Source organism: Xiphophorus hellerii, chromosome 8 (genome assembly GCF_003331165.1).
Source record: "Xiphophorus hellerii strain 12219 chromosome 8, Xiphophorus_hellerii-4.1, whole genome shotgun sequence".
Lineage (NCBI taxonomy): Eukaryota > Metazoa > Chordata > Actinopteri > Cyprinodontiformes > Poeciliidae > Xiphophorus > Xiphophorus hellerii.
In genome coordinates this window covers 2609621-2627322 of record NC_045679.1, presented here as the reverse complement: position 1 = coordinate 2627322, position 17702 = coordinate 2609621, and the positions used below count along the sequence as shown (strand labels likewise).

The 17702-nt window shown below is 39.7% G+C and overlaps 1 protein-coding gene across 1 annotated transcript in view; it reads left to right on the top strand.

Annotated features, from left to right (window-relative positions):
• The window catches only part of LOC116724487 (NLR family CARD domain-containing protein 3-like), a 638369-nt gene extending 634130 nt beyond the window's left edge, over positions 1–4239 (top strand). Inside the window, exons 9-11 of the mRNA XM_032570221.1 lie at positions 143–316; positions 3252–3298; positions 3448–4239. Of these exons, the coding sequence (XP_032426112.1) occupies positions 143–316; positions 3252–3298; positions 3448–3977 (751 nt within the window). The 3' untranslated portion in view covers positions 3978–4239. The remainder of the gene's footprint in view (positions 1–142; positions 317–3251; positions 3299–3447) is intronic.
• Positions 4240–17702: the final 13463 nt, after the last annotated feature.

Genomic DNA, 17702 nt, shown 5'->3' with positions numbered 1-17702 from the left:
ATCCATCCTCCCATCCATCTATCCTCTCATTCATCCATCATCTAACAAACCATCCATCCTGTCATCCAGCGACCAGTTCAGACCTTGGGTTCTACCTCAATGTTCTCATATTCTCATCATGTGATGAATTGTGTGTCTGCAGATTATCAGGCTGTTTGGTCTCAGAGGAAGGCTGTGCTTCTCTGGCCTCAGCTCTGACCTCCAACCCCTCCCATCTGAAAGAGTTGGACCTGAGCTACAATCATCCAGGAGACTCAGGAGTGAAGCTGCTGTCGGCTGGACTGAAGGATCCACACTGGAGACTGGAAGCTCTCAGGTATGGAGGAACCTGCTGCAGGAGCAGAGAAGGTCTGATAGAGGAGGAAGAGGGAGAAATGTCTTTAGTCAGTCTGCTGGAAATCATTTAGGTTGTAGTAGTAGTGATTACATATCTAGTTTACAATCATGGTATTTATAAACTAATGGATAACATTCTGAACCTCTGTCTATCTCTTATGACAAGACAAATAACTAAATTTTTTTCTTGTAATTTGGCTTCATAATTCTGCAAACAGCAACCCATTTAAACTGTAGGAATCTTTCACACAATAACATGGTGAAAGTATGACTTTACATTCTGAACCTCTTGTAATCTCTTATGACAGGCTAAATAACTCACATAATTGCAGTTAAATTGGACTGTGTCACTTTCAAAATAGCATCCCATTAAAAACTGAAGGAATCTTTCACATGGTGCTGAATGAACCTGGGAAACCGACCCATCTACTGGAACCACAATAACATGGTAGTCAGAGCAGCAGGGGGCCAAATATAGCTCCATGTGGAACCAAGAGGTTGGAGAGAGAAAATCAGTTTGAAACTGTTTCCTATCAGAGTTCAGTTTGTCTCTCTGTCTTCACAAACCAGGAGCATCATGGGCTGGGCGGGGCTTCCACTGATGGATCTACTGAGAAAATACAAGAAGCTGATTGGCTGATGGACAGGAAGTTAAATATATACAGATAAATTACATCATAAAGCAGATATTATTGGTATTGAAGAGACATGACAAAATGTTTCAGTGAGAGAAAGAAAGGAACAGAAACTTGAGCAATATCTAGAAAAAATTATCTATGTTCAGAAAAAAGTAGAGGAACTGATCTAGAATATGTAGCAATATACATAAAAATAAATGAGATGAAATTAACTAGAGATAACACTTATTAAAGTTAGATTAGAATTAGTTAGTCCTGATTAAAGGTGTAGATAATCAGTAATATGTGGTGACTATAATGCACATGGAATATTATGGGATGGAAACGAAACAGTAAATGGAGAAACAGCAGAAGAATATTTAGAGGGTAAGAACTGATGATGTTTGGATGGTTTAAGAAACAAGAACAGATGTTGATCCAGGAAATGGATCAGTCCTTGATTTAACTTTAGTGTCCAGGAAGATTTCAGCTGATTGTGAAATGAGATTTATTAGACGCCTCATCTGGAGGCAGAGATCATTACCCAGTTTTCTGGAATATTCTCCTGACTAAGAACGGCTCACAAGGAAAATTAAAGAGTGGGATGGGTTTGATAGAGTTTAATAAGGATTCTGACTAAATTAATAAAAGAGAAGTTCAGTTAGATTTCCATGATAATCTACTGATGACAGAAAGGACTTTAAAACAATATTTGATGGAGCTCCAGACCAATCAGCCCCAAGAAGCAAAGATGAGAAGAAAAGTAACTCCATGTTGGTCAGATGGATCAGAAATCTAAACTGTCACAGAGAGTAAACACAATAAAACATGATTTATCTGCAGCATTAAATGGCACATTACTGATGTATTACAATTAATATGATCGGTACACTTAATGATATTGTATTAGACATTAGGTAATACATTCAGCAAGTACTTTCAATTTTAATACTTTAAGTATTTTAAAATATTTATTCAAGTAAAAATGTTAATGTGGTTCTTTTACTAGAGAACATTTTTGTCTGTTTATTTGTATTTTTACTTCAGTACATTGTTTGAGTTCTTTCTCCACCTCTGGTGAGCAGCCAGTAGGTGGCGCTAGAGTCAGGAGGAGGCAGCCTGGAGAAAAGGCTGTTCCTCCCTGATCTGTTTCCAAGCAGTCAGAGTGTAGAAGTTGAGAGCTGGAGAAGTTTCCTCCTGTTGCTGCAGCAGCAGAGATGTTCTGCTTCATGGACTAAATCAGGTTGGAAAGAGGAGAGATCTTTACTGAGCTGCTGGATAAAAGCTTCTGAAACATTTCAACTCTTCCTGGAAACTAATGAGACATAAAAACAATGGATGTTTTTACCATCCAGACCTTTAGAACCAGTTCAGGTCAATAATTCAGTTGTATCTGTGGAAGATGAACAGATTTGATGTGAAATGATGAAATTCTTCATTTCTATCTGATGTTCCAGCAGATCTGTAGAAAATGGAGCTGCAGCTCTCAGATATTTCAGTCGTCATGTTTTATATCAATGAATCCACTGATTAAAGCAGGAATCTCATCTCCATCTTCTCCTCCAGAGGTTCCCAAGGTTTGTTCCTGGAAGCTGCTGCTGGTTCCTCCAATCCAGGCTCCGCCCCCTTTAGAGGAAATCTGCCCATATATGGCGCTAAGAGTCACCTTGATGCTGCAAAGCTTTGTTCAGGGATGAGATGTCAGGATGTTAGTGTCAGTCTGTTCCAGACTTTAGTTGTTCTCCTCATGAGGAGCTGAAGTCTCTGACAGGAACGTAGAGCTGAACAGGAGAAGAACTTGAAGCTTCTTCTTGGCCTCTGATTGCAACAGCAGGACAATCCAACATTTCTGGATATTACAGTGAGGCCACAGCAGGTTTTCAGCAGCAGCTGTTTAGTGTTTCATTCCTTCATCTGTGTGTGGGAGTGTGGATGGAACAGGTATCCAGGTGTTGTGTCAGAGTTTAGATTGATTGTATTTTAATGCTGATTATTAAATCAGGTTGAGCTTCCAGAAATGTTTCCTTAGTTTCCTGATGTCCTTTTAGGCTTCAGTGAGTTTCTTCAGGTTGTTACTGAGGGATTTCCTTTCTCCTCTCTGTTGGAGCTTTTCCTGTGTTTGGAGAAATGAGTTGTGCTGCAGCAGCACCAACTGTCCTTCCTACATCCACTGCAGTTTGCAATCCAAATGTTGGACTGTTCCTGTCTCAGTGGAGGACAATGTGTGTCTGAGAGACATGTAATGTCCATGTTTGCTGCTGAAAGAGACTGATGGTCTGACCCCCCTCCTCCTTTCAGGGTGGAGCCTGCTGGAGTCCCATTCTTGACACCAGGTCTGAGGAAGTGTAAGTGTGTTTTTCATCTGATTCATGACAACAAAGCAGCTCACATTCAACCATCTTCAAACTGTCACATCACTCATTCAGGAGTCATCATCAAAGTGTCAATAAATGATCAATAACTGCAGCTGGATTGTGTTTGTTCTCTCCATCAGATTCCTGTCAACTCACCATCGACACAAACACAGTGAGCAGATTCCTCAAACTGTCTGAAGACAACAGGAAGGTGACATGTGAGGAGGAGCTTCAGTCATATCCTGATCATCCAGACAGATTTGATTACTATCATCAGCTGCTGTGTAGAACTGGTCTGACTGGTCGCTGTTACTGGGAGGTTGAGTGGAGAGGGAGAGTTAATATTTCAGTGAGTTACAGAAGAATCAGGAGGAAAGGAAGCAGTAGAGACTGTATGTTTGGATATAATGATCATTCCTGGAGTCTGATCTGCTCTGATAGTTATGGTTACTCTGTCAGGCACAATAAGATAGAAACTCGTCTCTCCTCCTCCTCTGTCTCTAACAGAGTAGCAGTGTATGTGGACTGTCCTGCTGGCATTCTGTCCTTCTACAGAGTTTCCTCTGACTCACTGATCCTCCTCCACACCTTCAACACCACATTCACTGAACCTCTGATTCCTGGATTTGGGTTCTGGCTCAGATCTGATTCCTCAGTGTTTTTGTGCTGAGTTGAGTCTAAAGAGTCTAAAGTTTTTCCTCCTGTCAGAGAAACTCTCTCACTGTTGAACAGATAGTTCAGTCTCTACAATCTATTTCTTGGTGAAACAATTCTGATTGAATCCTTGGAAACATTTTCTTTTTCCAGTCCTGTAAAGATGGAAGCTGAAATTATTCCAGGATTATTCCAGGATTATTCCAGGATTATTCTAGGATCCTCATGTTTTTCTGTCTGTTTCCAGTCAAAGCTTCACACTGAATATCAAGATGTTGTTTCTCTTATTTTTTTCCTTTCATTCATCAGATTTCATTGAAATATTAATCAGTTTTTCTCAATCACTGATCATTTTCTGTTTCTATCGGCTCCTATTTTTCTCAACATGTCAGATTTAAATATTAAATCTTCCTTTTGTAAATTTGCTGCAGTTTTTCTTCATGTGTTTTAAATAAAAACATTTATCTCCTGCATTTGGTTCATTTGCTGTTCAATTTTAAATATTTGCATTAAAAACATTTTTTCATCAACTCTGCCTTTCCGAAAGTCCTAATTTAAAGTAAAACATTCCCATCCCATGAAGGTCAGAGGTCAATGCTTTGAAGCCTAAAGTGTGAAAATCTTAATATTTTCTGTTTCATTCAGAACTTCTACCTGAAACTCAGAACCTGCAGAACATTTTTCTCTTTGGAGGAAAAATCCCAGGAACTGGAAGATCAGAGCAGAATGAAAACTGGAGATCAGTGTTGGACAGAAAAGGTCTGATCGCTGCATCTCTGCTATATTTTACATTTAAATCTGATAACAAAAAGTAAACCTGTTTTTAGTGAATAAATCAACATGGATATGACCCGCCACAGCGCCAACGTGGGCCACACCTGATTCAACCCAAACCGGAAAATAAAGGATTTAACTGGAAAAAGCAAAACCCAGTAAAATCAGCAGCTGGTTGTGGTTAAAATGCAGTTTGTTGCAGAAGTTCAAACTTCTTGATGGTGACCTCTCCTCCGTCCCTCACCTTGTCTGGCCGGTTTTAATCCTCACTGAAGTGTTAGACTGGAGCTCATCTCTCAGATTAACCAGATTAACACTGAGCTGCAACAGGAACCAAACGTCTCTCCTCCAACTTATTTCACTGATTAATAACAAGGTTGGATAAAAACATTGAGCTGAGTGATAGGTTTATTTTGTCACAACCTGCAAAGAACCAGCCAGAGACAGAGATTAGGTTTCTTTTGATTTCTTTTCTGCAGAATAGGAGAATTGAGAACAGACGCGACGAATCGCTGTCAAACACTGTCTGGACTCAATTCTACCAGTTCTTTCTTTGCATTTCTCTTTATTGTATAGAAAAAGGAGGTTGGGCTTCTCTTCACACAGTCACACAGAGAATTGACCAACCGTCTTTACATTCTGGAACCTCCTATGGACATGCCCTTATAAGGGCATGTGGCTGACCACAACTAATCAGTTACATATGGAACTAATAACACATGAATGTTTAACGTTTTTAGCTTCTAAGCAAACATCCTAAACAAAGTTAATAACATACTACAAAAGAAAGAGAAGTTAAGTAAATATAAAAAGAAGAATAATATGAGAGTAATAATATAAAAGAATAATATGAAAAGAATAATATGAAAACATAACTTGTAAAATAAACTCATGAGTAAATGAACAGGAGGATAATTTTCCTAACATTTCCCACCTGTTTTTCATATTATGCATGAAGTCTAACACAGACATCAGGAATACATCACTTGCTGGCACATTTTCAATGCATCCATCATAACGTTAGACATCAGGGTGCCCCTCAGTGATAGAGGCAACAAGTTGATATTGATATAGAACATGTCCAACAGTTTTGGCTATTAGAGATTTTAGACATGGGATTATGCAGGCAGTAAAAATACAAAACAAGAAAAGAATAATAAGAAGAGGCATCATTAATTTCAACAGCAGGTGCCACCATGGTCCAGATATGAACCAAGAAAGGAAATCTCCTTGTGAGGGAACAGCATCCTGTAACATGGCTTGTTGCAGATTCTTTAAGGCAGACATAGCTTCAGCAATATGAGTTTCATTAGCATCAGAAATATAAGTACAACAAGATGTTCCTATCATTACACACACACCACCCTGACTAGCTGTAAGTATGTCTAACACCATCCTGTTTTGGAGAACCATCAGTCGCATTTCACCAAGTTGTTGATTCTGACCTCTCTCAATGTCCATGGTAATATTTACCAGGGTCTTCATTCTGTAATCCAAAGTTTCAATCATCAGCATAGATTTTGCTACTCCAACCCATGGAAAAATTGACAGTCCCCATTTCCCAGCAGTACTCCAATGTTTGTGTTCTTTGGGAACATTTGAACCCCAGATAGGATCATGTGGCTGGAAAACAATTTCTGAATTTCTCCGCCGTCGCAGGTGATGAGAGTGTACTGCTGCAGTAGATACAATGATGGTATGATCAGAAACGAACACAGGAGCACAAGTACCTGACCAGTTCACGGGTAGCGACGCATAGATATTACTTCCTCCACACAGAAACCAACCACCCTCAGTGGGATAATTTCCTCGAGGTGTCCACATGGGACATGGAATAAGAGTCCCATCAGCACTTGGACAAACGGAGCTAGGAAATAAATCAGTGATATTTTGCTGGCATCCAGGTACATGGCCTACCCGAACAGTCCAGTTTCCTGGTGGAGAATGGATACAGACCGGATGTTTTGTCCCTGGCATCGTGACAGCTTTCATCCGTGATGGGTATCCAGTAACATTACTGTAGGTGAAGATGGGCGTCACGCCAGTGCACACTCTTTTCATCAGGATGTCACCATCTGAAGTGTTGACTGGAGTCGCTGGCATGAAACGTAAAGCACAAGAGGCAAAACAGACAGCTTGGGACCTGTTCATGGGACTGACATACAGAGTAGGTTTTCTAGTAGATTTTGGCATCACCGAGCAGACGTAGCAGTTGGTCATATTCCGTTCTTTGGCCAACATCTCCACATAAGTCTGCCATATGTTGTCATGGTGATGGTCTGGAAGGTGTCCTAGCCAGATCTTCATAGCAGTGGTATGGACAAATCTTCTCCCCAGATGGATTAGTGAGGTTGGACTGAAAAAACAGGACACGCACACAGCAGCCACAGCACAAAAGAGGCCCCATCTCCATGAGGACCCCATCTTTGCTCAGTTACAGAGATGTTAGAGTTTACCTAGGACTCTATGGAACAGGGATGTGATGAGTTCTTCACCGACGATTGAGATGCGTAACCCTATTAAGCCACGCCCCTTTGTAGTCGGATTTCCCCACTGCCCCCACCTAGGTCTCCAACACTCTCTGCAACTTACAGTGGCTGAGGTGAATCCAGGATGGTCTCTCAGCGATCTTTACTGCAGTGGGAGTGGTCAAAAGCACTTGAAACGGTCCCTCCCACCGTGGGCAGGCCCAGTTCTGTCTCTTAATGGCCTTGATGAAAACCCAATCGCCTGGTTTCACCACCTGGAGGTCCTGTGAAGACAAAGGTTCTTCTGGCAGTGAATTTGCATTTGACACTTCTTTAGACTGTAACATTTCTTTCATGTAATCAGCTAAAGTTTTTTCACTGTCATCTGGTGGTGGTGTGGTGTCTTTAAATAAAGGAAGCTTAAAAGCTCTGCCGTGTACTATTTCAAAAGGAGTTAAACCATTCCCAGTGGGCACAATTCTCATGTACATTTTCACTAAATCCAGACACTCTGGCCATGGCCTTTTGGTTTCTTCCATACATTTTTTAAGTCTGGATTTAACAGTAGAATTTGCCCTTTCAATTAACCCAGCGCTTTGGGGATGGTATGAACAGTGATTTTTTAATGTTATCTGCAATCTGTCTGCCATTAACCGAATGACTTGATTCACAAAATGTGGACCATTGTCACTGTAGATTTTCTGTGGGATGCCATGAGTTGGAATGATAGTTCTGCATATTGCTTTAGCTACAGTTAGTGCATCCGCATGTTTTGATGGGACAATTTCAACCCATTTAGAAAAAGCATCAATCATCACTAAGCAATATTTATAGGGACCACTTTGAGAAAGTTCAATGAAATCCATATGCATAGTCTCAAATGGGTATTGTGGCTTAGGAAATTGACCCCTCTTTGGTCGAACATTTCCTTGTGGATTATGTCTTACACAGATTGTACATGCTCTACAGAAAGTTTTAGCATATACATTAAACCCAAACGCTGAAAAATGCTGCTGAATTATGTGAACCATCCCACCTGTGGACACATGGCAACAACTATGAGTCAGAATTGCTGCAGCATTAAAAAGACTTTTAGGAAGAATAGGTTTATTGTTAAGCATATAAAGGCCTGTTGTGTTCTTAACAGCACCCTTACTGAACCATGAGCGTTGTTCAGCACGGTGAGCAGCTTGTTGGTGTGACAGGAGAATTTCTAGATCAATAAGAAGTTCCTGTGATGTCGCATGATATATCTCTGACACACCAAAAGCGCCTGTAGCAGCTAGCTTAGCCGTGTTATCTGCATAACGATTACCAGTTGACACAAAATCAGTCCCTTTAGTGTGAGCAACACATTTGAGAAGGGCCAACTTAGATGGTAAAAGTATGGCCTGAAGCAGCGATAACAGAAGCTTAGCATGTGTAACAGATTTGCCAGTACTAGTAGTCATACCCCTGCGTTCCCATTGTTTAGCAAAAAAGAAAACTGTAGAAAATGCATATTGACTATCAGTATAAATAGTGACATCTTGACCTTTAGCCAACTCGCAAGCCCTGGTCAAAGCAATTAGTTCAGCAGCCTGGGCTGAATGATGAGCTTTGATCTGTTTGGCTTCAACTACTTCACCAGCAGAGGTCACCACTGCGTAACCTGTTTGAGTCTCCCCTTTGTAATTTTTGGAACAAGATCCATCCACAAACCATACATTGCCAGTTTTTAATGGCACATCAGACAAATCTGGACGAGGTAATTGTAATTTTTCAGTTTCAAACACACAGTCATGTGGAACACCATCTGTAGCAGTTGGAACAAGAGTAGCAGGATTAAGAACAGTACATCTCTGAATTGTTAAATGAGGCTGAGAAAGCAAAAGTGCTGTGTAGGAGAGCTGTCGAGCAGGTGATAGAAAAGACATTTTTGCCTGCAACAACAGCACATCTACAGCATGAGGGACTAATAAATTTAGTGGGTGATATAAGACCACTTCTGCTGAACTTTCTACCGCTAGAGCAGCTGAGCATACAGCTTGTAGACATAAAGGAAGTGCAGATGCGACTGAGTCTAGCCGTTTGGAATAATATGCAATAGGTTTTAATTTTCCTCCATGAGACTGTAACAGGACTGAACACATAAACCCATTTTTACAATCAACAGTTTGAACGAACGGCTTCCTGTAATCAGGTAGCGCAAGAACTGTGGATGAGATAAGCTCTGTTTTCAAATCTGTGAACTGTTTTTCAGCTTCAGGTGTCCATGTTATCACCTCAGACATGGCCATAGGAGTCTCATAAATGAGATTAAGTAGCAGTTGTGTTTTTTCTGCAAACTGTGGGATCCAGGCTCTGCAATAATTACAGAGGCCTAGAAAAGCCATCATCTGTTTTTTTGTTACAGGTTTTGGAGCATTCGCTATTGCAGATTTACGCTCATCATGTATTTCCTTCCCATTTTCAGAAATCTGATGTCCCAAATAGCGAACTTGTTGTTGAACCCACTGTAATTTTGATTTGCTAACTTTATTTCCAGTAGATGCAAGGTGATGTAAAAGTTGCAGAGAATCTGCTTTACATGCTGCTTTACTTTTAGATGCTATGAGAAGATCATCTACATATACTAGGATTTGACTACCATTTTGCGGAGTAAAACTTTCCAGACAAGTCATAACTGCTTGTGTGAAAATAGTTGGACTATCAGCAAAACCCTGTGGCAAACGCGTATAAGTATACTTTTTTCCTTCAAAAGTGAAAGCAAACCAGTATTGTGAGTCAGGATGTACTGGTATTGAGAAAAAAGCATTACTTAAATCGATCACGGTGAAAAATTTGCTTTCTGGGTCTAGGGAATTAAGCAACGTGTGTGGATCTGGAACGTTTGGGGCTCGAGTTTGGACTGCTGCATTTACAGCTCGGAGATCTTGGATCATCCGCCAATTTTTTCCATCAGCCTTTTGTACTGGAAAAATTGGAGTGTTACATGGTGAATCAAAACATGGTCTAATTATTCCAGCATCCAAAAGGTCCTGTACAACAGGTTTTATTCCTTCCTGTGCATCCGGTTTTAACGGGTATTGTTTTATTCTGGGCCTACACTGTGATTTTGGAGTAATAGTGACTGGTTCCACTATAGTAATTAATCCTACATCTGTTGGCCCTGTGGACCATAATGAAGCAGGCAAAGTCTGTAGGTCATCCTCATCAGACTGCGATAGTAGGACTGTAGAATCTAGATTAAGTCAAGGAGAATCTGTAACTTTTGGTTCTGTATCGAAGAGAACTCTGTACGACATTCTCCAAAGCTGTGTACTCGGACTGTACGTCCAGCCTAATTTTTGAGAACAAGGCAGAAAATCAGATGCCATTTCTGCTGCTTTTAAACGGGGACCTGTGTCTCTGCTTTGTGTGTCATCAGCTTTAAACAAAGATAGATGTGGGACCCCTGGTAGGCAATAAAGAGATAGCTGTTGTGTGGGCAGAAGCACAGAAGCTGCTGCAAATGAGTTTCCGTCAGTATATAAATACTGAGTAGTCACCAACATTGGTTCCTGCTTTAAGAACTTTTTTGCATATCTGTCATCTGTTGTTAAACACACATTCATGATAACTTCTAGTTCTGCTAACGGTGTTTCATCAACAGGGACAGACAGAGACTCTTTTGCTTTGATTAAGAGTTCACTTTTTTCACTTATCTGTTTAAGAAATGGCAGCTGCAGAGCATAATACATTGGTTTTTCAGTTACTGTGGCCATAACATTTTCAACTCTTACAGCTTTCATTCCTCCCTTTGTAGGGAAAATTGCAATGCCTAATTTTCCCATCAAATCGCGCCCTAAGAGATTAATTGGGCAGCTAGGTGAAATTACAACAGGGGCGTGCAGCCTTTTTCCTGTCTGAGGATCACAGATGTCAATACAGCGTGACATCCACTCCTGTGAAGTTTGACCATTTGCTGATTTTACAAATATAGGAGTATTGGAGGATTTGAGTCCTACACTGTCTTTAACGCAAGTTTTACAAGCTCCAGAGTCACATAAGAAAGTCACAGGCTGACCATGGACAGTCAGAACAATATACGGCTTTTCTTTTAATGCATTTAATAGTTCCATTGTCCCATACACATTAACAACTTGAGTCTGAACTTCGTTTTTAACAGTTGATTCATCTAGTCACGCCTGATAAGGTCGTGAATTGCCCCTGCGACCTCTCCTCCTCCCCCTTTGGTGTGGCGCCTGTCTCTGATTAGGACATTCTTTTGACCAGTGATCTAGTGACCCACAAATCCAACACCCCTCCTCTATTTGTGGTATTCTATTTCTTAACTGAGACAACCCCCTAGACCGAGGGCCACCTCTATTTCCTTGAAAACCACCTCTATTTCCTTGAGGGGGTCGGGTGCTTTGAAATGAAAACACTTCCTCTGGGTCAGAGGTGGAATCTGCCCAGAAGATGTGTGCATCTCCCTTTGTTTTTGCATGTTTCTCTGCATGCCGTGCATACTCCATTAACTCATGAACGGTGGAGGTGTTAAATGCTACCAGATGTTTTCTAATCCATTTAGCAATGTGTGGGAGAAACCCGGACATTAACATATTTTTTAACTGTTGCTGGTAAGGAGAGCCGTTGTGATCACTGAACATAATGCCGCTATGAAATTTATATTCGTTTTCAAAACGGATTTTAAAATCATCGACATCTTCCCCTGATTTTTGTTTAATTGAACCAAGGTGGGAATAATCTGCATGCCTAGCAAAAACCTCTCTAGCTTTTTGTTGAACTTGATCCCACTGATGTTGTAATTCACCTCCCATAGTCGTTTGGTATGGTAAAGCAGTTCCTGGAGAACGGATTGAGTATCCAGTATAAGTGCCCCGGACTTTTGCCCAATCTTTCCCTAAAGAAGATTGCAAGGCTTGGCCAAATTCATATCCATTTAATCCATAAGAATTATAAATCCCTTCCATATCCATGATCCATTTATCAAGATCTTCTTTTGGAGAAGTTACACCTTCTACAGCTTTTCTGGCTTCTTCAAGAGACCACGGACGGAAAACTAGTATTGTAGGTTGTTTATTTTCCTCTCCCGGATTAGGATTTGCAACCTGAACCATCGGATATAACTCTTCTGATGGCTCAGACAGTGAAGGGTACAACTTTTGATATGAGCTAGAAGAACCCGGAGTTTTAGAAGAATTATATGGAGGAGGATTTTCCATTTGTACATGGATTTTAGCAGTTATTGGGGTTGTTTTACTGCGAGTAGATTGAGAGGGACCCAAAGTTTCCTGTTGTTTTTCTAGTGTTGCAGGCTGGCCTGTTGAAACCCCCCTTAATGCCTCAGGAGCGTCCTCCTTTGGGTCAAAGGCTGGGGGTGGGGTTTTTTGTGCACATACTTGAGCTCGAGGTTGAGTTTCATTATCTTCTGGTCTAACAAACAAAGCTTCGGTTTTTCGGCCTAATTTATTTTTAGCACGCGCATTATGTCTATTTTGTGCCTGGGTTAACCACTTACGTGCAACTACAAGTTCCTTTAATTTTTTCTGTTGTCTGGTACCAGTTTTTGAACTAACACTTGTTTCTAATTTACACACCACGTCCTTCCATTGTTCCACTTTCAATACACCATTTACTCCGTACTTTTTTTTTCCCATTTGGCAAGGTATTTTAAGTTACCTGGCTCCATCTCACACATAAACTTTTCATCCCCTTTAAGACTTTTCACCTTCCCATGTGAAGAACCCATTTTTTACAGTGTTTTCGTCCCGTTCTTTATGACACCTAGGGTGGACGCTACAGAACGGGGGATTGGAAGTGGGGTGGTGGTTAAATTCTTGTCGTGGTAATCCTCACTTCGACTCAACTCAATAAATGATTTGAGTGGAGGATTCTTGCTACACATCCCCAACAAGACCCACCACTTGCTTTCCCACTGTGTTTTTAAAGGTTTCACAGGTTTCTTTCCCTTCGTGCGTGTGTTTTATACTTTCCCTTATTCATTTTCACTTTACATCAAACGGGGGACTGAAACCACCCGGATACCACACATTTACTTACTTGGCTGATTCCTGCTCTGTCTCGGTTCTGAGTCCCGTCAATCCGCCGTTGGCTGAAAGAGGTTGACCTAAGACACTGGCCCAGCGGGGAATTTACCCCCCGGGACTTTCAGGTTAAAGAACCTGACTGCCGGCAGTTTTCAGCGCGTCTGTCCTCCGTCTGTCAGCGGCGGGTATGTTGGGAATGCCGGACGAGCCTCCAAAAATGATAGGTTTATTTTGTCACAACCTGCAAAGAACCAGCCAGAGACAGAGATTAGGTTTCTTTTGATTTCTTTTCTGCAGAATAGGAGAATTGAGAACAGACGCGACGAATCGCTGTCAAACACTGTCTGGACTCAATTCTACCAGTTCTTTCTTTGCATTTCTCTTTATTGTATAGAAAAAGGAGGTTGGGCTTCTCTTCACACAGTCACACAGAGAATTGACCAACCGTCTTTACATTCTGGAACCTCCTATGGACATGCCCTTATAAGGGCATGTGGCTGACCACAACTAATCAGTTACATATGGAACTAATAACACATGAATGTTTAACGTTTTTAGCTTCTAAGCAAACATCCTAAACAAAGTTAATAACATACTACAAAAGAAAGAGAAGTTAAGTAAATATAAAAAGAAGAATAATATGAGAGTAATAATATAAAAGAATAATATGAAAAGAATAATATGAAAACATAACTTGTAAAATAAACTCATGAGTAAATGAACAGGAGGATAATTTTCCTAACACTGAGCTTCTCATTCCTTAAAGAGTCATGAAGAAAGACTCATCCTGGAACTGCAGAAAAGAAGTTAGAATGTTTAAAATATATACATTTTGGATTAAAGATGGAAAAAACATATATATTCTAATAAGTGATTTAAATATTTGTTTATTTGTACCTTTTAATGTATACAGCTCTAAAAAGATGTAAATGGTTAAAAGAGAAATCTTCAGAATGTGCCAATTTTTAATCCAATTAATCATCAGAATAATCGATTATATTTGATCATGTAATATAAAGCATGGTAATAAGTAAATTATCCTAATTATAACTATAAATTAATGTATAAAGTTAAACATAGAGTTATCTAAGCTTTTTGTCAAATCAGATTTAGTAATTTTAGTGAAAATCTCCACATCCAGTTCATGTTATTTATGTTAACCCCTTCACTTTTTGATTTTATGCACATTTTAATTTTATTGTTTCAGCCTAAAGTTAGCATTATAGAGACATTTAATATATTTATTTAATCTAAATCTTAGACAAAGAACAAAAAATTATTATGATATATTTAACCAATTTCATGAGTTTTCTAGAAAATCCCACAAAAATCTTACATTTGCTCAGTGAAGGTATAGATAACTGTAGTGTAAATTATTCAAAAACGCAACAAGAAAATGTAGATTTTCCCATCTGAAAGCAGATAAAATGTAGAAAAAGGAACACTGTCAGTCTGTTGAAATCATTCTTTACTCGCTAAAGAATTTCTAAATGTGAACGGGGTTAATAAGCCAGCAGTCTTCGTTGCACTGTGTGTGTGTAACTTATCTTAAATGTCTTCTTTCTCTTCTCTCTCTCCCTCCTGCTGTCGGCGTCGCTGCAGTTAAATCCTCCCCGTCTCTCTCCTCCGGCTCCCTGTCAGTCCAACTGGTTCTGGTCTTGGATCTTTGGCTTGTCCAGATCGTCCCTCAGTCAATGTCCATGTTGTCCACAGATGAAACAAGCATCACCAGTTCAGAGTGGTGTCTTCTCCTCTCACAGCTTTGAATCATGTTTATCCTTTCTTTCTCTACGCTGATACTGGACAGCAGACCAGCGGAGGTTGTTAAAGCTCAGTCACACACAGTTTCAGTCCAAATGTCCAACAGGAGACCTGACAGTCGTCCCCTGAGTGGAAATGTTTCATCAGTTCTCTGGTGTTAAAAAAATTAGGATCAACAGACACTTCAGTGGCTGGAGGTGATGAAGGTTTTCTTCATCTTCCTGATCTTCTTGATCCACTGGATCTACTGGATCTCTTTCATCAGCCGGTGGTGTGAGAGGGACATCATCTGGTCCATGGGAGGATGGGGTTGAAGAGTTGAGGTCAGAGGTCAGATGCACCTCAGTAAGGCTCAGACAGAGGGAAGAAGAAGAAGCAAAAGAAATTAATTAGGGTTTGTTTTGTTGTTTTTCTAGATGGAGGCCTGTAATTTATCAACTAAAGATTTATGTTCAGAAATAGATGCATTTCCATTTGTTTAGCATTTTTCTGTCTTTCTCTTCGTTCTCTCTCTTTCATCCAACCTTCCAAACTTTCTTCGAGTTTCTCAAGATCAACTAGACTCTTTGTTTGATTTCTTTGCCTCAGTTCACTTCCTCTGCTTCTAATTCTCTTTCTCTTCCTTTCAAAACAGCTTCAATGAACCACCTGGAGGAAAAATGACACTTTTTATCCATTCATCCACACCATGCACATTATTTTCTAATATTTCATTATTTTATAGTGAAACAATTCACCCTGAGCAGGAGAAAAAAACAGGGAACCACTCAGACCAATTCTTCTGAATTAGTGGGGTTTCCTCTTTAGAATGCAAATTTTTTAAATGGATTTTTTTGCATTTATTTTTCTTTATCTTTGTAATCTCTATTAATCTGATCAATCTCAATCCTCAGGGAGAAAGGTTGATCAGATCCTTTACTATTTTAGATTCTAAAATTTATAGTTTTTAAGTTAATTTATTACCTGAGTGAGAGTCTCACCAGATAACAGTGGATTGAATTTGTTGATCTCAGCTTTGGAGCCGTGGAGCCGACCAGCAGCCCTCGTCTCTCTTTAATCCTAATTCAAGTTTGAGGCTGGAGCCGAGTGTCCAGATTGGCACCAAATTGTTGTGGAAAAAATTAATTTCCAAGCTCTGCTAAATGAAATCACTCAATCAGGTTTATATGTGCACAATACAGAGAGTTTGCAAGACAATCAATAATGAAGCAGTTCAGAATGAAAAGCTCTAACAGGCAGAGTCAACATGCAGGTTTTAAATCAAGGATAAGGATCCAAAACATGGAGAGACAGTCTGGTTCCCAAGCAGCTGCAGGAAAACATTGTGTGTCTTTAACCCAAACAGGTTCTTTAGATGAGAGTTCACAAGCATTTAATGTAACATGATCAGTAGATGTTAACTTAGAATAATTTTCTCACCAAACAGACACACTTACAGTAGATTGTAATTTTATTGTATATTTTTCCTTAGTGTGGCCCGAAAACTCTGCCATAGAAAATAAAACTAGACATAAATATACAATTTTCCACATATTTTTAATCTAAGAATTTTAATCTTTACATTTGTGGAATACAAGATGTTAGCTTTATTAGCTCATGTGGTTATGGCGATAATTGTGATATGAATGGTGATTATCATGACTGAGGCACTTTTGTTCCTCCATACATCAGCTTTACTTTATATTAGTTTGCCAATAACATAATTATAAATGGTTGTTGCTTCAAAATAACAAGTTTAATCAGTTTTATTTCTTATAAAGAGCAACAATTTTAAAAATATAAGATTGCAACTTTATTCAGTTAACAGCAGAATGTTTGGTTTTATTATTATCACTATTAGTGGAGAAAATTCCTGATGTTTCTAATTAATTATAGTTTTTAATGTTCAGAACCTGAACATCACTGAATGGGAGGAGGGCAGATTTCCCAGCATTCAGTCTAAAGAAGCTCAGCTCTTCTCAGCTCTGAGACATTTTCTGAATAAATCCCAGTCAGTGGAATCTGCAGACCTGCTCAGATCCAAACATCCCATTTTTCAGGAGTCACTGGTTTCATCTATGTCATTGTTCCAGCTGCTGAGGTCAGAATCCAGCTGTGAAACCTGGAGGTTGAATGTTCAGGTTCTCTCCTCCCAAACATCCCCCCTCCCTCCAACTGTGGAGAACAGCTGGAAAACAGCTGCATGTGTAAATAATGAGTCTGGAACAAGCTGCCACCTCTCTGCTGCTTGATCTGACTCTGACTTTGAATTCAGGTTGATGATTGAAATGAAATCAATGTTTCAAGCTGGATCAGCAGAACCTCCTCAGCTGATCCTGGTTTTAAACAGAGACTGTCGTCACTCTGCTCACCACACTAACATAATGATCAATGATTATATAGGAGCTTTAGGAATAATCTACATTAGAACAATGTGTGGTTTTAGCTGCAGTAATGTGGTGATGTTAAGGACTACAGTTTAGTTTGTTTAATGTTTTGTTCATATTCTGACTGTATTTATAGTCAGACCAGTTACTGCAGCAGGAATCAACCAGCTGCTCTTTTCTCTGGACTCATTTCTCCTCAAATTATGTTGCATAAATAACAACCATGACAACACAAGATTAAAAAAACTTAAGAACATAAAAGATTAGCACAAAGAAAAACAATCAAGTGGTAGCAGCATTATCATCAATAACCATCATGAAACTTTTTCATCAGAAC